General features: G+C 43.5%; 2 protein-coding genes across 2 annotated transcripts in view; both read left to right on the top strand.

Moving 5' to 3' along the window:
* Nucleotides 1-358: 358 nt before the first annotated feature.
* On the top strand, nucleotides 359-9,408 carry LOC140589100 (protein NLRC3-like). Its single transcript, XM_072711718.1, has 7 exons — nucleotides 359-364; nucleotides 1,022-1,075; nucleotides 2,279-3,444; nucleotides 5,680-5,853; nucleotides 6,857-7,030; nucleotides 7,145-7,191; nucleotides 8,613-9,408. The coding sequence occupies exons 1-7, from the start codon at nucleotides 359-361 to the stop codon at nucleotides 9,134-9,136; spliced, it is 2,145 nt and encodes a 714-aa protein (XP_072567819.1). The 3' UTR covers nucleotides 9,137-9,408.
* Nucleotides 9,409-20,816: 11,408 nt separating this feature from the next.
* The window catches only part of LOC111841725 (NACHT, LRR and PYD domains-containing protein 3-like), a 66,893-nt gene continuing 63,544 nt past the window's right edge, over nucleotides 20,817-24,165 (top strand). Inside the window, exons 1-5 of the mRNA XM_072711282.1 lie at nucleotides 20,817-20,997; nucleotides 21,399-21,500; nucleotides 22,029-22,142; nucleotides 23,374-23,437; nucleotides 23,610-23,838. Of these exons, the coding sequence (XP_072567383.1) occupies nucleotides 21,439-21,500; nucleotides 22,029-22,142; nucleotides 23,374-23,437; nucleotides 23,610-23,838 (469 nt within the window). The 5' untranslated portion in view covers nucleotides 20,817-20,997; nucleotides 21,399-21,438. The remainder of the gene's footprint in view (nucleotides 20,998-21,398; nucleotides 21,501-22,028; nucleotides 22,143-23,373; nucleotides 23,438-23,609; nucleotides 23,839-24,165) is intronic.

The raw sequence follows: 24,165 nt of genomic DNA on the forward strand, positions 1-24,165 counted from the left end.
CTCCTCTGGTTTTGTATTTTGTTCCCTAGAGTTTAATTGGTATCAGTTTTCCTAGTTCCTGTGATTTTTGTGGTTTTCTGTTTTGGTTTCTTGCTTTGTGCCTTGGTTGTGTGTTACCTGTCTTTCTTGTTTCTCCAGTATTAGATTCTGTTTGCCAGTTTTAGTTTCCCTGTGATTTCCCAGTTTCCTTGAGTTAATAATTAGTTTCACCTGTTGTCTGTTTTCTTGCATCAGTCCTTGTGTGTTCTCCCTGATTGGTTAATTGTTTCATGTTTCACTCCTGTTGTGTCGTTACCTGGTTTAGTTTTTGTATTCAAGTCCCTGCTTTAGTTCAGTTCCCTGGTGGTTCATTGTACGAATGTCTGTATGGCAGTGTACGTTAGTCGTGTAATTTGCCTGCTTACCTGCTGCTTGTTGACTTAATGCATTTGTAGTTGGTCATTTTTTTAGTTTTGGCCCCTCTTGTTTTGTAGTATTCCCTGTGTTTTCAGTTTTGTGAATAAAACCCCATATGTTCCCTGAGCCACCAGGGGTTCATTCACCTTTTTCCCAGCCTGCACCATGCCAAGCCCTTGTGCCAGAACAGCCTGGGTTCATGACAGTAACAGTGTTACCGCCCACTCGCATGCATGTCTCTCTGGGTCTATAGTCAGGCCATAACAAAGTAAACTGGGCTCCTAGCTAGGGCTGGCTCAGTGGGCAGCACTGTAATATGTGTAGCTTAATGAAAAGACCTCGCCATCTTCTTTCTTCATTTTTTTCTGCAATCGGTGAGTTATTTTATAGTAGAGGCAAGTAACAGATCATCCCTCCTACCCAAAATGCCTTCAAAACCATAAATAAGCAAATAAAAAGGAAAAAGCTACAACAGCCAAATCTAATAATGGAGGCTTTAACAATCATACTGAACCTTTCATATTTATTTTCATGTTACAAGGGTTTGTTTCCTCTCACTGTCCAGTGCCCTGATGGAGAGAGCAGACTCCCCTGTACCCAGCTGTGTTTCCCTGAAGAGTGACAGGTCAATGAAAGATCGACTCTACTTCAGAGAGGGACCTTTTCCTACAGATCAAAGGTAAATGTGCATTTAAACAAACACTGTTTAAAACACTCAGACTCTCAGTCAAATGGTACAGAGACACATACAAGCTATGAGGAAAGAAACTTTATAATTAATGTATATAATATAATTTTTTAACTTTATCAAATGCAGTTGTCTTTGAGAATTTAAACAGATCTTCTGTCTGTGTTCTACACTGCCCGGCCAGAAAAAGTCGCTATTTGAATTTATATCAGCAGATACTTAAAAGCCAATGACTGGATCAGTTTTATAGCTCAGCAACGTTATGCAGCAATAAAGCATAAACCGGCGACCTTTTGATCACAGGCCCAGAGGCTTACTCTGCTGAGGCTGGGCGTAACCCGGCGACCTTCTGATCACAGGCCCAGAGGCTTACTCTGCTGAGGCTGGGCGTAACCCGGCGACCTTCTGATCACAGGCCCAGAGGCTTACTCTGCTGAGCCACATGCTGCCCCACCCCTCAAAAATACCCACTGTCGCCTCTGGCTGACTTTCTGGGGGCATTTGGCAGGGACGATGTAAAGCGCTTTGAGATAATATAATATTGTGAAAATGCACTACATAAATCTGAATTGGATTGAATTAGATTAACTTTCCTGTCTTATTCACAGAGACCAGATGGAAGAATCCATTTCAGATCTACATGATAAATCGGGTTTATATCAGCACAGAATCAAAAGTAACCTGAAGCAGAAATGTGAGTGTATATTTGAAGGGAAACCTAAGGAAGGACAGCCAACACTTCTCAGTGAGATTTACACAGAACTCTACGTAACTGAAGGTGGGACTGGAGTTGTCAATGATGAACATGAAGTGAGACAGATTGAAACTGCATCTAAGATAAAGCAAACGGAAGATACTACAGTCAAGTGCAATGATATATTTAAACCCTTATATGGGCGAGACACCCCTATCAGAACTGTACTCAGTAAAGGGGTGGCAGGTATCGGGAAAACAGTCTCTGTGCAGAAATTTATTCTCGACTGGGCAGAAGGAAAAGCAAACCAGGATGTTCACTTCATATTTGCTCTTCCTTTCCGGGACCTGAATTTGATTAAGGAGGAATACAGTCTGATTGAACTGCTTCACCACTTTGTCCCAGAACTGAAATCACTTGAATCCACTGAGCTGTTTAGGTACAAAGTCTTGTTCATCCTTGATGGTCTGGATGAGTGTCGCCTTCCTCTCAATTTTCAGAGCAATGAAAGCTGGTTTGACGTGACAAAGAAAACGTCACTGGATGTGCTGTTGACTAACCTCATTAAGGGGAATCTGCTTCCATCCGCTCTCCTCTGGATAACCTCCCGGCCAGCAGCAGCCAATCAGATACCTCCTGAGTGTGTCCACCAGGTAACAGAAATACGAGGGTTCAGTGATGCCCAGAAGGAGGAGTATTTCAGGAGGAGATTTAGTGATCAGAGCCTGGCCAGCAAGATTATCACACATGTGAAATCATCAAAGAGCCTCTTCATCATGTGCCACATACCTGTGTTCTGCTGGATTTCAGCCACTGTGCTTAAGAGACTTTTTAGTGAGAACGACAAGAGAGAAATTCCAAGGACTCTGACTGAAATGTACACACACTTCCTGATCTTTCAGGCAAGTTTAAAAAAAGACAAGTATATGAAAAACTATGAAACAAAGCTTAATGAATACAGCAAGGAATTCCTTTTAAAACTTGGTAAACTGGCTTTTGACAATCTTGAGAAAGGCAATCTCATATTTTATGAGCAAGATCTGACAGAGAATGGCATTGATGTCAGTGAAGCTTCAGTTCACTCTGGAGTGTGCACAGAAGTCTTTAAAGAGGAGTATGGGTTGTATGAGGAGAAGGTGTACTGCTTTGTGCATCTGAGCATCCAGGAGTATCTCGCTGCTTTATATGTGTTTCTGTCAAACTCATCAGCTAGACTGCTGAAGACTGCAGTGGATCAGGCATTAAAGAGCAAGAATGGACACTTGGACCTCTACCTCCGCTTCCTCCTGGGCCTCTCAACAGACTCCAGTAAGACCCTGTTAAAAAGGCTACTGGGACAGACAAGAACCAGGTCACATAATATTAGGAAAACAGGCAAATACATCAGGGAGAAAATACAGGAGAATTTATCTCCAGAAAGGACCATCAACCTATTCCACTGTCTGACTGAGCTGGGTGACAATTCTCTAGTACAGGAAGTACAAAGATACCTGAATTCAGGAAGCCTTTCAGCAGAAGACCTCTCACCTGCACAGTATTCAGCTCTGGCCTTTGTGATGCTGATGTCAGATGAAGAGCTGGATGTGTTTGATCTGAAGAAATTCATCAGATCAGATGAAGAGCACTGGAGGCTGCTGCCTGTGGTCAAGAACTCCAGGACGGCTCTGTAAGTGACGAGGGGATGGGAAATCATGTCTGGTCTGGCAGTAATACATGAATATTGTTTGTAATGTTTGATGAATATTATTATTTTGAAAATCTCGACTACATCTGTTTCTATAGCAGTAGCTAATCTGGACCACAGACTTTATAATGACTGAAGGCAGTGATGTAGTTACAAAAAAAAAAAGTGACGTTTCCGTTCCCATCCAGTCTGCCTTCTGATCACAGGCACATCATCCTAACCTGCTATAGAAACAGTGAGGGCTCTTTATCCACAGGGTGTGTAAGTGGTATGTGAGTGTTATTGTCAGCAGGTGTGTTCATGTGATGGAGCCCAGAGCTGGGAGCTTCTGTATGACTGCTGTCTCTGGCTGCTCACTGTCGCCCTCTGCTGGCTTTAGCTGCTCCTGGCTGAGGAGAGAATGGAACAGAATATCTTTATTGTCACAGTACTTGTACAAAAAAACTGTGTACTTTCCCACCAATAACAACACCTCCAGTCGGGCAGTTATATATTAACATTGTTTGAAGCAGTGTATTTCAACCTTTTTTGAGCCACAGTATGGAAGTAAATCTGTCTCATCACAATTTGAATTTTATATGCCACTGAAATTCTAACATTGAATATTTATGCATCTGATTTTTTTGCCTCTGAATTGCAGTCTTCAAATTTTCTATGATGCAGTTTCACTGCTATTTTAACATGTTCACAAATTCATGCTAAAACAAATTCAGGGTTTAAAGATACAAATTACAAAAAAATTCAAGTTTAAAAAATTCAAAGTAGAGGTCGACCGATATGGGTTTTTCAATAGCCAATGCCGATATTTAGGAGTCAGGGTCAGCCGATGGCCGATATATACTGTCGATATTTTCTGGCCGAAAATTGGACATTTTCCCCTCTATTTGCATGATAAAATATCACACTAATATTTACCAGCTTAGCATTTATTGAATACTGACTAAATTTAAATATAAACTTAACAAAAACACAATACAACTTGTAAACAACTTAAACTTATAAACAATAAAAATAGCAGCATCAGAATCTCTTTATTCTTAATCTAGCAGCAAACTCCATCTTCAGCTCCCCAACTCACCAGCCTGCTGCAGATATTGCTCCTGCCATACAGGAGACAGAAGATGTTGCAGTCTCTGATGTAGCGCTGGTACCTAGTTCTTGCCCTGATGTTGTCCAGCTTGTTCTCAAGTGACTGGACGTTGGCTAGCAGTATGCTAGGCAGTGGAGGACGGTGTGCTCTGGTGCGCAGCCTGTTCCGGACCCCTGCTCTTCGACCTCGGTATCGCCGTCTCCTTTGTCCCCGGCGACCTCTGGGGTCTTTGTTTCCGTCCCGGAGGATCTCTTTCGGCCACGACGTTGTGTCGAGTAAACCGGTAGCAGAGGTGAGCATCCGGGATACCAAGGCTAAGCAATCGAATCTGTGGGTGTGCTCGACTTGGGCTTAGGTCTGTCTGCAGCTGACGTGACGTGGAGTGCGATCTGCTGGCGGCTGCAGGGGTGGAGTATAAACTGACTGCAGCCAAGTCGGACAACTTCTACTTGTTGTAGTGTGCGAGACCTGACTGCAATGGCAACACTGCCCGGCATATATCGGTCGACCCAAAGCCTGTCTACCCAGCGCTTTACACAGGGTTCACGAGTTTATAATCTCACCCTAACTAAATAAACTGACACAATACTTTTTTTCGTACTGTACCCTCCAGCCGTTTCCCCCCTTCCACTCTCGCCCGCTTTTTTTTCCACCTTCCCGCTTTTCCACGCACCCCGCCCCGTCTCTCCCTGATTGGGGTTCTAACACAGAGTCCCAATCATATTGCAGCCATTCTCTGACTGACAATACAGGGTACACCTCAGCGAGTGCCTGCAATAATCTATGGGCAAGCTTTAAATGAAGCTGAGCAAATTTAAACTAAGAGGTAAAGTAATAACAAGAATAAATAAAAATATATTACCACGGGCTACAACTGTATTCTTCATGAGAGGGAACATGATGACCATCAGAGGATTGGCCAAAATAAAAGATTTACCATATTTAATCACTTTTCTAACAGTGGTGATTTAATTTTGTGTTGTGTTTATCCACTAATTCTATAATCTGTGCCTTTTATTACACTGAAAAAAAAAAGTTTGATTGGATATTTTGTATCACTTTGATCAATGATATGTAGGACATATAGCGGTCTATGTGTGTGTATAACAACACAGCTCCTTTTGCAGGCTGAACAGCTGTAATCTCACAGAGAAATGCTGTGAGATGCTGGCTTCAGCTCTCAGATCAAACTCCTCACCCCTGAGAGAGCTGGACCTGAGTGACAATGACCTGCAGGATTCAGGAGTGAAGCTGCTCTCTGTTGGACTGGGGGATTCTCACTGTAAACTGGAGATACTGAGGTCAGTATTACTGGGTATTCCACTCTGTTAACTGGAAATATTGAGGTTAGTATTACTGGGTATCCCACACTGTAAACTGGGGATACTGAGGTCAGTCATATTTGTCAGGTCAAATAGTAAACTGGTATTTCATGATGACACTGCATCTGGGACACAGATTAAACCACAGGCCACAGGTATTTGAGGCACCCTCCACCCTGCAGACACAGAAGGAGTGTCCTGGGAAGGGCTGAGGGATCAGCCACATGACCAGTTCATTTACTCTGACTTAAGCTCCTGTTTAGGCCTCTAGATGCAGCTCACCAGTCACCCTCTCCTCCCCCCACCCACAAGGCAGGCTCTGAGCCGTGCTGGGGGAGGCGATCCCGCCGCCTCTCTGCAGCTATTATCAGCTGCTGTCTGCCTCCTGTTGACATTCCTCACTTCCTCATGGGTGTTTCTGCAGCTGACCATATGAATCTTGTGGTTTCTGTCCGGTGCTGTGGTGCTGATCGTCCTCTTTGGGATTTAGCTGACTTTCCTGCCCCTGTGGCATCACACTGTTTGCTCTTGGCGTCACTGCAGGGCCTCATCCTCTCTGCCATCAGAGCTCTTCTTGTGGCAGGACTGTGGATGAGGGAGTCCAGGTCTAAGTTTCATGCAGTGGGTCACTGTCACTGGATGGTTTAATTTTGAACTGAGCTGATTAATCATGTCTGTTTCTACACAGCCAGTGAGGCTAAAAGGTGAGCTTCAGTGAACAGTGTGTGGGGGCCGCAGGAACAGAGGTACACAGGCAAACCCTGGTGGAGAATAATACCCCCAAATGGCAGCTTTTTATCAGGAACAGGGAGAGCAGGGATGGAGGAAAAGGGGGAGGTGCTGAATGGCTGTTTGGTCTGGGGGGGTCCAGGCCAATCGTTGGTCCCAGTCAGGCTGTGGCTTTGGGCAAATCAGCACTGGCATTTTTATGGGTCTCTGCCACCTGTATTTTGTCAGAAATTTTGTGATTTCCTTTCTGCAGGCTGTCAGGCTGTAGAGTCACAGAAGAAGGCTGTTCTTCCCTGGCTTCAGCTCTGAGGTCAAACCCCTCACACCTGAGAGAGCTGGATCTGAGCTACAATCACCCAGGAGACTCAGGAGTGAAGCTGCTCTCTGCTGTACTGGAGGATCCCAGCTGTAAACTGGAGAAGCTGAAGTGAGTACAGAGTGTGTGTCTGACACGCTAAAGATACTTATGCATGTATGTGAAGAAGAGGCTCAAATAAATAAATGGATACAGCAGTACTATGTTATTCTGCTTCTGCTATAGTGTGGATCACAGTGGAGAGTGCAGGACCAGACCAGGCTTACAGAAATGTAAGTGTGTTTGCAGGTTTTAATTAATAAGTACATTAATACCATTTTATGATTGTATTCCTGCAATTGTTGTGATGAGTGTGGCTTTTTGCACTGTATGTAGATGGATTTCCATGTTTGTGTTGTGAGTTTCTCTTTTTGTGACACTTTAGATAGTATCCAAAGGGAAAAAACAAAACAGACATCACCAAAAACACTATTAAGTAATTAATCTTTTTTTTGTACAAACAAATACATTATAGGTGCTTATATCATCTTTGTGTGGGAGTGTAACAGGGTTAAAATATATTCTGTTATAGTTCTGCATCTTTAATTTCACAAAGAAATCCTTTGCATTTGTTCTTCATGCACATGTGTTGAGTTTACTTTTATCTTTTTGAGATTCATTAGTATTTTCCTAGATGGCACCTGTAGTCTCCCCCAAACCGGGAGAATGGTCTGGCTGCAGAACACTGGGCGTCTCCGCTAGGAGGAACTCCACTGTGGGACCAGAAATCACATGACACAACATCGGGAACTAGCTTTAATAATCCAGCCTACTGAGTTCTCTTTAGTAGCGTCGTGTCCGGGCAGGAGTGGAGTTTCCAGCCCCACAGTAGAGACCTTTCTAGCGGAGTCTGCAGGCAGATGCTCTTGGGCAAACCGGCGCTGATACTCAGGCATGCGTTTCACACTGTCTGGCAGTGGCGTCACACTGATCGCGACCTTTAAAGTGAGAAATATACAGTCAGGAAATTTAGCTTTACTAAATAGTTTCACTCACAGACAGGTCAGATCGGGCGACGACACCTTGAGAAAGTTGAACAAAATAAAAAACTAATAGAATGTCTGTCAGCAGGTGCAATCAGTTATTCACCACATTCAGTGCTATGCAGCTAAATATTCAGGGCAAATACTGTTCGTGGAGGAGAATTTAAATTCCATATTTACACATGTTTTCAGGACCAAAAAAAGTTGAGTTACAATGGTGCCATTTTTCTGCCCCCTTCTAAACCGGCGCTGATGCGGAACTCTCTGCTCAGTCTGCGGGCAGCGCTGCTGTGAAGAGGCGTTCGGTTCAAAGGAAGGTTATATTTTAAAGTAAAGACGCTCACTTTTAGTATTTATCTCTGGTGCCGTTTTGTGTTAAATATGCTCGTGGTGAATATGTCTGATGAATGTCGCTGCTTTGTAATTTTATTTACCCGTAATTAAGCTGTTAGTTTAGCTCGCGCAGTATTTTGGCGGCTCTTCCTGCCGGCGTTGCGCGCCGTCCGACATTTCCTGAGCTATTTCATGAACTTCAGTTCCCGTTTCGTTCGGGGAAGCTGTGCTGTTTTTATATTATACAGAAACATAAAGTACATGCTAAATGTAAGTGATAAAATAGCGGAGATGCTGGTCTGCCTGATGGTATTAGCGGCTCTTCCTCCTGCCTACAGACTCCTGCCAGCCGACCCTGGACCTCAACACAGCAAACAGACACCTGTCTCTGTCTGGGGGGAACAGGAAGGCGACACGGACCATAAAGCAGGCATATCCTGATCATCCAGAGAGATTTAGTGGCTGGTGCACCCAAGTTCTGTGCAGAGAGAATCTGACTGGCCGCTGTTACTGGGAGGCTGAGTGGGATGGAGAAGCAGCCTGGATAGGAGTGACTTATAAAGGAATCAGGAGGAAAGGAGGGAATGCTGACTGTCTGCTTGGAGACAATGACAAGTCATGGAGTCTGGACTGTAATCCTGACAGTTACTCTGTCTGTCACAATAATAAAGAGACTCTCATACCCATACGGCCCTCAGGCTCCCGCAGAGTAGGAGTGTATCTGGACTGGGGGGCTGGTGCTCTGTCCTTCTACAGCGTCTCCTCTGATGGACTGACCCCCCTGTACAGATTCGCCTCCTCATTCACTGAGCCCCTCTATCCAGGGTTTGCGGTTCCTCTAAACTCCTCAGTGTCGCTGTGACGTGTTGCTGGTTCTCCTGGCAAAAAGGTAAAATCTCTGCTTTTTAACCTTTATAATCCTTTTTACTCTGAAATGTATGTTTAACTAAAATAAATGCCGGTGTTCATGTAAACATGAAAAATATAGTTTTATAGTTTTTCTCTCTAACTAAAATGTAACTAAATGTAATCCTGATGAGTGGGGGGGGGGGCTTTCCCCCTCCCCTGTACAGTATATGTACATTTTATATATTTATGCCTATTTACTGTATTTCCTCCCTGTACAATGACAATAAAGGCTTCCTGTTCTGTCCTATTAATGTCCTGATTCTGTACTCTGGATGGAATCCTAAAAAGTTAGTGTTGTAATTGAATTTTCCCCATAAGAAATAATGGAAAACCAATTAGTCGGTTCCCGGCCCCAAAAAATTACACCTAAATATGTTTTTTTTTTTTTAGCATTGAAATACAAAATGAACTTGATAAAACAAGAAGAGCATATGCTGTACTAAACACATCTAAGCACATTTATCAAAACAGTAATTTGTAAAGTAATCGCAGTTGTTTTACGTGACATGAACTTTTCTAATCCCAGGAGCAAACAGCTGGGACACTAGCAATAGGGACGAGGCTTCAGCATGTTTATGAAGATATGAGCCAGCTGACGGTGTTTATCAGTGAGGGCCAAACGTGACAGAAAACGTCCTCAATCTGTATGTTTTGTGGAAATAGAAAAGTGCCTTGTGGCATTTTATTACAATTATAGGCCTTCAGTGGTCCATTCTGTTTACCAAAGTTCAACTCTTCCAACAGTATCCTTTGTAAGAATCAAACCACTGTACATGGAATATTGAATGTGCTATATTTTGTAAAAAATTCAAGTATCCTGACATTTGGAGAGTTTTGTCCAGAATTCTGCACTCTAAAAAAAGTAAACATGGATAGGGATATTTGTCACAGGATGTGGTGGTATTATTGGTTGTCATATTGGGTTCTGATCAGTAGGGATGTGGTGATATTTTTGGTTGTCATGTTGGGTTCTGATCAGTAAAGATGTGGTGATATTTTTGGTTGTCATGTTGGGTTCTGATCAGTAAAGATGTGGTGATATTTTTGGTTGTCATGTTGGGTTCGGATCAGTAGGGATGTGGTGATATTTGTTGTCATGTGGGGTTCTGATCAGTAGGGATGTGTGTGGTGACATGGCAGCCTCCTCTGAATGTGTCAGTTACTAAGCCATTTCCAGTGTGATTACTTACAGTATACGGGATATGATTATGCTCTTTAAACATTCTAAGCTCCAGGTAGGATATATAATGACCAATTAAACTGAAGCTGGCTTCTTTAATGACTATGTTGCTCTGCGATGATGGTTGTATACAAAGACCCGATTTGTTCTTCAGCTCGAACGATGATTCACTAGGTCCTTCTCCAGGAAAGTTCATCACCCTTGGCCTGAATCAGACATGGATTCCACCTCTGTATGAGAAGAAAACCGTCAGCTTTATTAAATGGGATGGAGCTGGGACATTATCTTCATGCGGCCTTTTGAAAGTTTATAAAACGCTCTGTGTAAACGGGAACCTGCAGGCAGTGACTCACTGACAAGGGCCTGCTTTTAGTTTGGGATTCTTCACAAGCGACGAGGCTAGATTTAATTAACCTTTGTCAGTCTTAAAAGGGCGATTACAGCTTTCGCTCATTTATCATGTTAAAGTTCACAGTTTTTTAATGCTGTACCTATTCCATCCCTTTTCTGTACCACCCTTCACTCGTTTTGGTGATTCAAAGTTCACAGCAATTTAAATGACTTCCCATTACACATGGGTGGCATGTGGCTCTGCAGGTTAGAAGTCAGTGTCTGCTCCCAGAACATCACCGGTTTAAATCCCACAGGGGGCAGAGTAATGGTATCACTGTTAGGGCCTTGAGCAAGATCCCTAACCCCAACTGCTCCAGGGTACCAGACAAGCAGCTGCCCCAGTCCTCTCACCCGAGTGCCTCTCATCAGCAAGAGGGGAATTGTGAAGTTTGAAATTCCGTTGCTTACTTGTGTCACGCCCAGCTCCGTCCGATCCTCGTGTGTGCCACGCCCACCTCGTTACCTCGTGTTAATCCCTGATTGTCATCACCTGTTTCCTGTTCCTTTTGACTTGTCCTGTGTATTTAGTCCATGTCTGAGTTAGTCTTCCCAGATCTGTCATTGTATTGCTGTCTGCTGTCTGCCCGGAATAAACCCCGTTTTTGAGTATTCCCGGCTCTCTTGCCTGTTTCCCCGCTCGCCCGCTTGCCGACCCGTGACAACTTGCTACCTGTATACTTCCGATACAGTTATTCTACCGTGGACCTGCGTGTCGCATGGATATTAGGACACTTCCACCCCCAAATGGGCGATCAGGGAGATTTGCCAGCATTTCCTGTCATTGATTGATGCGGCGATGCAATAAAATGACATCATAATTAAAAATCTCACAGCTGTAGCTTTCATTAGCTTCATAATTAAACCCTCACTGTGAGCTGAGTCCATAGCTTCTTATATCATGAGCTGCAGCAGTTTTTGTGAACGTCACTCCTTCCGTTCTCCGTCCTCCATCCACTTACAGGAAAAGGAGGCTCAGGATAACGACTTGGCCACCAGCACTGCTCGAATCCCACCCCTCCCTGACATCTGCATGTCCTCCCTGTGCTTGGGTGGGATTTCCACTGCTCCTGCACTCTTTTATCGCAGTCCAAAGACTGGGTATTTTCATGAGCTAAGGTCACTAAAGTGCCCTCAGCCCTTAGCAGGTGTAACTGGTAGGTCATTGGTTCAATTCCCAGGATCGGTAGAGTGATCCCACCACTGGGCCCTTGAGCAAGGCCCTTAGCACCTGACGGCTTCTGGGACTGTATGACCCTGCTTTCTTAAATAAAGCTTTAGCTAAAGATTGGTATTGCGCAACAATAGGGAGATGGGGACCCCCCCGAATATTGACAGGTATTTCTCACACTGGTCTTATGTACCTGGTTTGCATATTTCCTGAAAAACTATAGAACATTTATATAACAGAACATTTTGGGGCCACAAAAACGTTTCACAGATTATAACACTATTGTTTTTAGCTTATTTATGTTCTTCTTTCCCAGTAACCGGCTGTGTTTATCGCATGTAATCTGCTGACGTGAACTTTGCAGATGATTCTCCCCACCTCATCGACCCAGTGTTTCCAGTTAACATCTGTTAGGAAATAAACCATGGAAACATACCAGCCAGTTTCAGGCCATTTATTTAGCTTCAGATCAGAGTTTGTCTCCTGAATCTCTTGGCGAATTCTGTCAACTGTTTTGCACTGTGAAAAAAAATCATTCAGGTCTCACCGCCACCCCCCCCCCCCCCCCGAGATTGTGCAGAAACCATAAGAAGACATAAACACACTGAGGGCAGGCTGATATTTTCACAGCAATGTATTCTGGGTAATTACAAAATAAAGTAAGAATAAAAAAAAAACAGTTCTGTTAGGTGATGTCTGACTTTTCATTAGGTGACATTTCTGCCCCTCAACGTGATATTTAAATCTCAGGTAAATTTCAAACATTGGGACATTTGCTTTAAGTATCTGGCTTAATTCCGCGAGCCGTGTGACTCTGTCTGCTGAGGAGCTGGTGTCGGCTGAGGAATCTGTGTCCATCCTCCAGCTTTGGACCTTGAGAGGCGGATAGAAAGCATATCTTGCCCACTCATCATAAATGAAATTCCCTGTCCGGTTCTTGAAGCCTTAAGTGATGCTTCCTGGACCCCAGTTATACAGCATTATGCATTTAAAAAACTGAAGCATTATGTATGAAGTGAGAATACAACATTTTTTTTGACAAATGCTATTTTGTGTGAAGGGGCACATAAGCACACATTTCAGTCACAATATTTAAACTTGTAAACCTTAAGGGTTAACTTTCCTCTCGAAAACTGTCAGAAGGTATTCATGTCAGTATGAATAAATTTATTGTAGTCAAGTCTGCCACCAAACTGAAAAGCATAGACATATTCAGTGGTGAGTAAACAGCACTGTCATAATGCCATAATGTCAACACTTGCGGTTCCAAGACAAACAAGGGTTTATTGAATTAAACAGAACACATTAAGGAAAGGCACAAATTAGAGGGACCACAGGGGGTCAGGATTTAATAGGGAAAAATAAGAACCAACTGAGGAACCATAAAATAACACCAGGGAACAAAGTGACACAGGGAGCAGGACTATGAAACAAACAGGGGCATGAACATGAAGAATGACAGACGAGGGAACAGAGTGGACTTAAATACACACAGACAAGCAGGACAAACAAGGGACAGGTGAACTCAATAATCAATTAACCAATCAGAGATACAGGGCAACAAACAAGCAACAGGTGAAACAAATGAACACTAACATGCACAGAAACAAAGGAACTAAACAGACACTGGAACTAGGCAACATAACCATTAACTGGGAATACAACACTAAGATAATAAACATGGAACAGAATACAAGCAGGACAATCTTTCAAAGGGAGACAGCTTAGAAAAACACAGGGGAACAGAAACCCATTAACTGCAAATAAACAGATGAGGCTGGTGAGAGACCAGCCTCAAACCCATAACTAAGAGAGAGGTACTTTCTGCCACACACCCAGCCCCATGAACTACGTGGCAGTCCTGGGAGCGGAGGAAACACACAAGGGTGAAGGACAGAGAGGGAAGGGTCAGGACGCACCAACCCTGACACAATACTGTGCGGAATGGAGCCTCATTGGGTAGCTGTGCTGCCTCAGACCTCATGGTGTGGGAGTTCAGATCCTGCTCTGCACATTATGTTCACACGTTTATCCTGTGAACTTTGGGTTTCCCTCCAAGAACGAGCAGCCAGGCTAACTGGGGTTAGCGCCACAACCTTTAGGTGTGGCGGGTTTTCGGTAAAGGCCATAGATTACGGATAACTAACTTGCAAAAATTAATTATATCAACACTTCAATGCCTCAAAACTATGAAAAATCATGGCAGTGTTTTGTAGAAACTTTACTGTAACATACTAAGAAAGTTCTGATTGTTTTATTGGAGATTTGGTCGCCAGTGCCGAAATTGCATTTAAGGAGATTCGCCTGCTGTGACCTCACAGGTACATCTTATTTTGGAAATTGCTCTCACGCTGTGCCTCTGGTACAGGGTCACAGTGTCTGCCTGTGTGTGTTCAATGCTTTCTGATGAAAAATATCAACACACCAGGACAAGTTACCGTTGGAATTCCCAAGAGCAGGAGCATGAAAGAACCAGGTCGCATGCTCAATATCAACACATACGCCTGTGTCACTTTCCCTCACAGGTCACCTGTTGCACTGCAATAAGAAATTATCAAAGGCAGTCCATCACAGGGCATGGGACACTGGATATGGGAGGGAGGCAGTCCATCACAGGGCATGGGACACTGGGTATGGGAGGGGGGCAGTCCATCACAGGGCATGGGACACTGAGTATGGGGGGGTGTAGTCTGTCACAGGATATGGGACATTGGGTTTGGGGGGGCAGTCTGTCACAGGGTATGGGACACTGGATATGGGGGGCAGTCTGTCACAGGGTATGAGACACTGGATGCAGGGGGGCAGTCTGTGACAAGGTATGGGACACTGGATATGGGGGGCAGTCTGTGACAGGGTATGGGACACTGGGTATAGGGGGCAGTCTGTGACAGGGTATGGGACACTGGATATGGGGGGCAGTCTGTGACAGGGTATGGGACACTGGGTATAGGGGGCAGTCTGTGACAGGATATGGGACATTGGATATGGGGGGGCAGTCTGTGACAGGGCATGGGACACTGGGTATGGGGGGGCAGTCTGTCACAGGGCATGGTACACTGGATATGGGGGGCATTCTGTCACAGGGCATGGGACACTGGGTATAGGGGCAGTCTGTGACAGGGTATGGGGCACTGGATATGGGGGACAGTCTGTGACAGGGCATGGGACACTGGGTATAGGGGGCACTCTGTGACAGGGTATGGGACACTGGATATGGGGGCAGTCTGTGACAGGGCATGGGACACTGGATATGGGGGGCAGTCTGTCACAGGGTATGGGACACTGGATATGGGGGCAGTCTGTCACAGGGTATGGGACACTGGGTATGGGGGGCAGTCTGTCACAGGGTATGGGACACTGGATATGGGACACTGGATATGGGGGGCAGTCTGTCACAGGGAACAAATCGAGCAAAGTGGATAATAAATATGTGCAGCATTCGTTTTTATACTATCTTATTTTATACATGAAAATATATACACCACACACACACGCACACACACACACAGGACAAAATTGCCTTGAGAACAGCTTCAATCTTTCTCAGATGCTGTCAGACATGTAGTGAGCTGTGTGTGGTGAGATATTGGGCCATTTGTCAAGAAGAAAAGCCTCCAGTTTTCAGTGAGAAGGTGATGAAAATCTGCTTCGTGGTTCCAGCTCCTGAACTCCCTGTAAAGGTTAAATGATGCTGAGACGATGTGATTGAGGAGCTGTGGGAGACATTTGACTTTATCCTAGTGTTTTTAAAACCACCCCTGAATTTGTCTGATAGTGTGTATAGGAACATTATCATGACCAGACATTAACATCACGCTAAACTTTACTCCGGATATTTGTGTATTTTGCTGGTTTAATAGAAAGATCATAAGGTTACGCCTTTGTGCTCTGGGAGCCCGACTCCCTCCCCTGGTTCTCTGTGTCTGCAGTCTGCTTGTTCTCCTCATGTTTTATCCCGGTGTTTTCCCTTGCTGTTTCCTCCTGCTGTTTTCTCCTGCCGTTTTCTCATGGTGTATCCTTACCAGTCTGTAATGCACCAGTCCATCACTTTCTTTTGGTTCTTAATAAACTGAAATTAAAGGTACATAAAGGGGAGAAGATCTGTTTCTAAGCACAGTGTGACATTTTACTCCATTAAACAGCATGTTTTATGTGGTGATATTTTATAATTCAGCCCCATTTGGTACTGAGGGCTGGCTGGCTGCTTGCTGCAGTGTGATCTATAACGTCGAGGCCGTATTCATCTCGCCTCCTCTAGCAGGTCTTCATTTCTATTCATGACATAGAGCCCTTTTAATTTTCCTATCCCCAGCTTAAACATCAATGCACTGTCATCATCTTATTTAACCTTCTATAGCCACAGTGTGTTCAGAGCTACCAAAGATTATAAGTTTTTATAATATTCTCTCTAGAGTATAAGAGGCCGGTGTTCAGGTATCAGCACTGACAGTGTTTGGCTGTGACATAAATATATCCAGGTAATTAATGCCTGATCTTTAATGGGATATTTTGATTAATGACACAGGGGTGACTCAGTGACTGGAGGATTAGTTAGGGACACCTAAGGAATGTGTTCTATTTTACATAAAAAGCACCTTAAAATACAACATAAATGAATTACAGTGAAACCATTATTGGCTGTATGTCCTGTCAGCTGCCACATTTCAGGAGCTTTGTTTGTCAATATGTTCTATAATCAGTGAAATGTAACCGCGCCTCTCACCTCAGATGTATTTTATTTTATCTACAACTGGAGAAGCTGTAACAGAAAATGCATAAATGGTTTTTGTCATTAACTGAGGTGGAAGCATCATTAACTGTAAATAACAATTAAAATCCAAAGGTAGAAGAATGTAATCACCCAACGCTAAAGCGAAAATCTTGGACGATTTGATCATCTGTATACTACAGTAGAAAGAATTCTCACAACTGATCTGCAGGGTAAATTCTGGATTAAAAACATTCAATGACAAAATATTCAAATTATATTTACTTTTTAAGTGCTTGGTTGCTGCAGTCAACTTTTGCACTCAAATTAATCTTTTTAAATTCTGAATCACTCAGCATGTATTTTTATATTGTCAACAGAATCTTTATCAAAGAAATCAACTGTTTATAGACAGACATTTACATAACAAAAGTTGTATGACTGTCATCTCTGACGTATTGAATCTTTGAGCTGGGAGTGTCTATGCTCTGAAAAGCTTTAATACAGAGCATGTTCTGTGCTGGTTTGTTAGTTATAAGACATTGAAATAAGACAGATATGTCCCATAACCCCAGAACATGCCAGAGATTCCACAAAGGATGGCGTCCCAGAGTAACCGTGTACCATAATGCAGTACAGACACAACAACAAATAAGGGAGAATAACTGAGTAAATAGAACCAGTACAAAGTTAGTGATGTCTTTATTTGGTTATCAATGTCCATCAATGTCCATTAATCTGAGGATTCCACCACCTTGGCCTTGGACTTCTGAGGACCCCTACTGGCCAAATTATTAACAATAACAACCTTAATCATTCACCTTTCAAACTTCAAATCTGTGATTCTCCAAACATGTGCACAGATGAGAAACATTATCATTGGCAAGATGTCTACAGAATATCTACACAAAGTCAAATCTTTCCCTTACTTGATCAAAGTAAGACTTGCCGGTGCGTGTTTGCCTGAAAGTGGAACGCCGGTTGTTCAGTTTCTGACGGCCAGGGAAGAGCAAAATGAAAAGGAGGAATCACACCCAGTGTGGACATATCTTAGGTTGCACCCGAAAGCGTGTGAGGGTTCACATCTGGGCAGGTGTGAGGTTAAGTAGCCAAGTGTGCCCACTGACCCCCTACACGTCCATCTTCTAGTCGCTAAGCCAGTGCAGGGCTACACAGGGGGGGCTGGAGCCTGTGCCTGGACCACGGGGCGCAAGGCAGAGGAACACAAAACGCCAGCTCGTCACAGGGCACACAAACTGCGGGGAATCAGAGGGGCCAGTTAGCTGAACTCCGTGAGTTTGGATTGTAATAAGAAATCAGTGTATCCAGAGGAAATACTCACAGCATACCATCTATAACACCATAAATCTATTATATATACTATTATACCCGCTGAATCTGTATCTGAGCCCAGGTATTTGGCTCTCTCCCCTTTAGTGCTGCCCCCTACAGTGTCAGAGTAAGGGGTACAGCCCTGGTATAGCTTTGCTCCCCAAGGTACAAACAGCATTAATGCCCCCCCCCCCCCCCCCCCGAATGGAGTCAATTTCTGTACCTTACATTAGACTAAATGTACACTTACCTACAGTTAGGGTACAATTGGCAGACCCTTAAGGGTACAGCCCCAGTAACAAGTAATTGTACCCTGAAAGGTACAAACTGGTACTCCTTTTCTGACAGTGTAAGCCACTCCACAACAACCACTAGACAGATGTTCCTGTACAGTACCAGTCAAAAGTTTGGACACACCTAGATAGAGTTGATCTGTACTATTCTCTACATTTTAGAATAATTATAAAGATATTAAAAGTAAAAAATAAAGTGTATAGAATTATGCAATTATGCACTGACTGATCTGCCCCGGTTGTCCTGATCCTCCCGTGTGCCACGCCCCCCTCATTTACCTCATGTGGAATCCCCATTTTATCAGCTGTTCCTAGTTGTGTCTAATTGATCTTGTGTATTTAAGTCCACGTTAGAGTATGTTTCCCCAGTCCAGTCACTGACCTCGTTGTATGTTTCTTGAGTGTGTTATCCCTAATAAATCCCTCGTTTCCCTGATTCTTCAACTCCCTTCGCCTGCTTCCCTGGTCCGTGCTTCCCCGTGGCAAGACACTGGCCAAAAAATTATTAAGCAAAAATAATAATTTCTTGGGGGGCAGCTCTGTGTGTTGGGACTCAGAAGGTTGCTGGTTCAAATCCCATGGTCAGGAGTGAGATCACACCATTGGGCCCTTGCCCTTAACTCCAGTTGCCCCACAGACTGGCTGATCCTACTGTCTCCTCTACACCATTTTCATGAGGTGGCCTCCTGGGATGCTGTTCCAGCTGTCCTGCAGGAGGTTCCATATATATGCTGAGCTCTCATTGGTTGCTTTTCTTTCACCCTCTGCTCAGGCTCCTCTAAAACCTTCTCTACTGTGTTTAGGTCAGGTGGCCAGGTCATGTGATGTGACACTGTTACTGTCCTTCGTAGGCAGCTTGGCGTGTCCAAACTTTTGACTCGTAGTCATGCTGTCCATTTCCATCAAGCGGCCTGAAGCACTATAGATTACCATCATTTCATTTATATGTATAGCCAGGGTAAGGGGCCACCTACAGGGGCCATTTAGATCACTGTAAGGGCGCCCTATAGGGTACTGCAGCACATTCTCTCCATAGGGAAGGGCACTTCATAACGGCCCCCTGTTCTTTTGGAAGGGTACCTATAGGGGCCGCTTAGACCATTGTAAGGGCACCTTATAGGGCACTGCAGCACATTCTCTCACCAGTAAGACACTTCATAACGGCACCGTCATATCGATATGCATTTAATTGCAGACCTAATTATACAGTAATGCAAGATATCAGGCACAGACTGAAACAGTTCTTATAAGCACTACAATGCTGAACAACTATATATGAAGAACTGATGTGTTATAAAGTTATAACTGTTAGTCAGAAGGGTATGTACAGTTAACAGGGATCCCCATCAATACACTCTGCACAGCAATCCATGGAGCTTCTAGCAGTGAACAATATTATATAATCTGCTTCCTGCTGAAGTGTTACAGCTGCCCAGAGAAAATCAAACCGTACGGGAAATTAAAACCGGTTTACTCATATGACCGGGTATCCCAGCCAGCACTACCAATAGGTCAGATAAAGTGAAAATGCAGAAATTGTTTTACGTCAAATCCTGTGAATATTAATACACCACAGTGTTCTTACTACTATTACATATTTTTTTAAAAGGTTTTTGACAACGTAATTGGGTAATGTGTACTGAGCCCTGACTGTTTTAGATAGTGAGTTAACTAACATGTCATCATATTATTTAACATCTATCCATTTTCTGAAACCACTTATCCTATTCAGGGTCATGGGGGGGTCCGGAGCCCATCCCGGAGGCTATGGGCGCAAGGCAGGGAACAACCCAGGATGAGATGCCAACCCTATCACAAGGCACACACTCACACACCATTCACTCACACCTGGACTCAGCATTTGGTAACTCAGCATGTTTTTGGACTGTGGGGGGAAACTGGAGTACCTGGAGGAAACCCCACAATGGCACAGAACTGATGGAACAGAGGGAAGGATTAAAACCCAGGTTCCTCATTTCCAGGTACAACTTATCTCTTCCAGACACCATCTGTCAAGAAGTGTAGTGATTGGAGAGGAGACCGACCAATCAGAAATTAGCTAGTTCGGGACTCCGATTGGCTAATGATTGTGGCACAAATGTGACGCTGTGCCGAGGTGAGCGAGTGTGCCGGCTCGAGCGCGTGGCGGGGATGTTGTAGAGATGTTGCCTGTGAAAGTCCGTCTATGAGCTCAGGAATGAGGCATAAATATAACGCCATAGGTCCCAAGTGACATCACCGTGTCCCTCAATGAACAATGTGATCAGAAACAACTGGGATTCACTACGCAAAGCACAAAATATGACACGATGCTTTTGCACTAATTCTTAATAGAGAACTTAAGAATTTAAAAGGTGCCATGTAATTCAGCGCACAGGAGAAAAATAGCGGGAACATCAGTGTAAAGCAGCATAGCGACAAATGTGAATAATGACTCGTGATTTAATCGCGTTTTATATGCACGAATATAATGCAGAATGTGCGTTATGACAGAATTAGGTGGCGGCGGGAGCTTGTCCCCTTTCGCTTGTCGTTTATTATTAAGTCACATGGATAAAATCCCCCAAAACGGTCCGCCGTGCCACTGAATCCGCGTCCATTTCTGCTCAGACCGCTTCCGCGTTTGATAAGAAGCGGATCATTCCGTCTATAAGTGAAAGTGATTTAAAGCTGGAATCGCCATTTTGTCAAGGCACACGAATAAGATTCTGGGAAAAAATAAGATATCTTTTATTGCCAGGTAAGATTTTAGTTAACATACACAAATAATTATAAAATTAACATGTATAACACACTTATATAGAGCGGTGGTGCCGTTGATTTAAGCGCCATTTGACTTTTTTGTAAAACTTCACTTTGATATTTCTGTAAATTGTATGTTTACTTCCAAAGCATTTATCAGTAATACAGTTAAGATGTGTTGCATTGCATGTCGATCTAAGTGGTGAGCCTAAGTGTTGGTGCTGGTGCTCCTAAAATTTTCAGTAACTTTCTCAGTACTAGTAGAGAAAGCCAGTCTGCAGTCCGGACATGAAATGTGTCAGAGTAACAGAATGGAGACCCAGTGTATTGATTCGATCTAAAAGTGCTGAGTGCTAGATATTGTTTATGTATGTATCTATTTACCCTTCATGTTCACAGAGGCCCCAGCAGGAATCATCTGGTCTGGATCGGCACAAAAATGGAGGAAACTGCTTCTGAAATGCGCCCCCCTGTGGGGTGTAACAGAAAGAGCACTGAGAGGTAACAGTGTTACAGCCACTAGCATGCATGTCTCTCTGGGTCTATAGTCAGGCCATAACATAAAGTAAACTGGGCTCCTAGCTATGGCTGGCTCAGTGGGCAGCACTGTAATATGTGTAGCTTAATAAAAAGACCTCGCCATCTTCTTTCTTCTCCTTTTTCTTCCACAATCAGCCAGTTATTTTATACTAGAGGCAAGTAACAGATCATCCCTCCTATCCAAAATGGCCACATAATAAAAGATAAACAAACAAACAAATATATAAACAGGAAAAAAGCTGTCAAAGACCCATCTAATGATGTAGCTTTTAACAATGACACTAAACCTTTCGTACAATAATGTAAATTATAGGTGACAATTTATTTCACATTAAACTTAACTGTAAACTAACCTGTTTACATCAGGAGCTTCCCAGGATATCAAATTACATGAAGGCAGAGCAGAAGGCTAAACAGCAGTGTGATGCCGTCCCCATTGTATGAATTATATTTATACCATGAGGGTTTGTTTCCTCTCACTGCCCACAGTGTCCTGATGGAGAGAGCAGACTCCCCTGTACCCAGCTGTGTTTCCCTGAAGAGTGACAGGTCAATGTCTCATCCACTCGACTTCAGAGAGGGAACTTTTCCTACAGATCAAAGGTAAATGTGCATTTAAACAAACACAGTTTAAAACACTCAAGCTCTCAGTCAAATGGCACAGAGACAAATGCAAGCTATGAGGAAAGAAACTTTATAATTAATGCATATTTTTTTTAACTTGTCAGATGCAGTTGTCTTTGAGAATTTAGACAGAAGTTCTATCTGTATTCCGTCAGTTTTCTACAGTGTCTGGCAAAAAAAAGTCGCCATTTGAATTAAAATCAGCAAATAATTAAAAGCCAATGATTGGATCAGTTTTATAGCTCAGCAACGTTATGCAGCAATAAAGTGAAGTCAGCTGAGAGCCTGAATCTACTGCCTACTTTTTGGTAATAAAGTATAAAGTGTTTTAAATAAATTAAGCTAAAGTCTACCTACTTTCACAGAACCAGCCTACAGGATTTACTCAGATTAATTAAGGCAGCATTTTTGCACTCACTTTGTTAGTAAATTTATCATTTTTATGAGTAAAGTAAACCTTAGTTTAGCAAATAATATGTCCAGTGCCAATTAAGATAAAGGGTCTTCTTCAGCATATGATGCAAAGTGGTACCAGGCATGATGCATGTGTCTCTGCCAGCATGAGCCTGATGCTGCTTCCTGTCCAGCTGGGAGTTAAGGGCTTTGCTCAAGGACCCAAAGACATGTGACTGTTCTGCTGAGGCTGGGCATAAACCAGCGACCTTCTGATCACAGGCCCAGAGGCTTACTCTGCTGAGGCTGGGCATAAACCGGCGACCTTCTGATCACAGGCCCAGAGGCTTACTCTGCTGAGGCTGGGCATAAACCGGCGACCTTCTGATCACAGGCCCAGAGGCTTACTCTGCTTAGGCTGGGCATAAACCGGCGACCTTCTGATCACAGGCTCAGAGGCTTACTCTGCTGAGGCTGGGCGTAAACCGGCGACCTTCTGATCACAGGCCCAGAGGCTTACTCTGCTTAGGCTGGGCATAAACCGGCGACCTTCTGATCACAGGCTCAGAGGCTTACTCTGCTGAGGCTGGGCGTAAACCAGCGACCTTCAGATCACAGGCCCAGAGGCTTACTCTGCTGAGCCACATGCTGCCCCCCCTCCTCAAAAGAACACACTGTCGCCTCTGGCTGGCTCTCTGGGGGGGATTTGGCAGGGACGATGTAAAGCTCTTTGAGACAATATAATATTGTGAAAATGCACTACGTAAATAAATTTCAATTGGATTGAATTAGATTAACTTTTCTGCCTTATTCACAGAGACCAAAAGGAAGAATGCAGTTCAGATCTACATGATAAATCGGGTTTATCATCCATATTGAAGGTCGGTATTTGTTGCTGAAATGTTTTCTTAGCTGTTATGTGAATTAGCTTATATTTTGTAAAGCTGAATAATAAGAAATTCATCATGTTAAAGGAAATATATTTTAAACTGTGTTTCAAAAATGAAAGAAAAGGTGCAAGTAGCAATAATAGAACATGACTGTTTATTTTAGTCACTAGAGGAAAAAGCCATAAAGTTCCTAAAGAATGAGCTGAAGAAGTTTGTGAGGTACCTAGATCAGAATTACCCAGAATGCTCTGAGCCTCAGCTGGAGGAGGACAATGACCTGGACAGTGATGGTCAGATGCAGAAGACCTGTGGTAGAGAGGGAGCTCTGAAGATCACACTGTACATCCTGAGGACCATGAAGCAAAATGATCTCGCTGACATGCTGGAGAAGAGTAAGAGCCTCATAACATTCTGTACATGTACAGTACTGTGCTAAAGTCTTAGGCAGCCAGAGAGAAGGATCTTCATGTTGGTGTGTGAGCCAATCCAAAAATTTTCACCGCAGTGTTTGCAGGAATCGTATATGCATGTACAGTCGAACTTCGTTACAACGTACCTCGGGGGACATTAAGAATTTGGACGTTATAACCATAGTACGTTGTAACCAAGTCCCTCAAAATGAATGATAGAACACAAAATGTATATAAAAAAAACTTTTATAAAACACCCCTCAAGTTGACACTATGACATACAGCTTGTGTAGTTTGAAGAATATAGTT

The sequence above is a fragment of the Paramormyrops kingsleyae genome, chromosome 4 (genome assembly GCF_048594095.1).
Source record: "Paramormyrops kingsleyae isolate MSU_618 chromosome 4, PKINGS_0.4, whole genome shotgun sequence".
Lineage (NCBI taxonomy): Eukaryota > Metazoa > Chordata > Actinopteri > Osteoglossiformes > Mormyridae > Paramormyrops > Paramormyrops kingsleyae.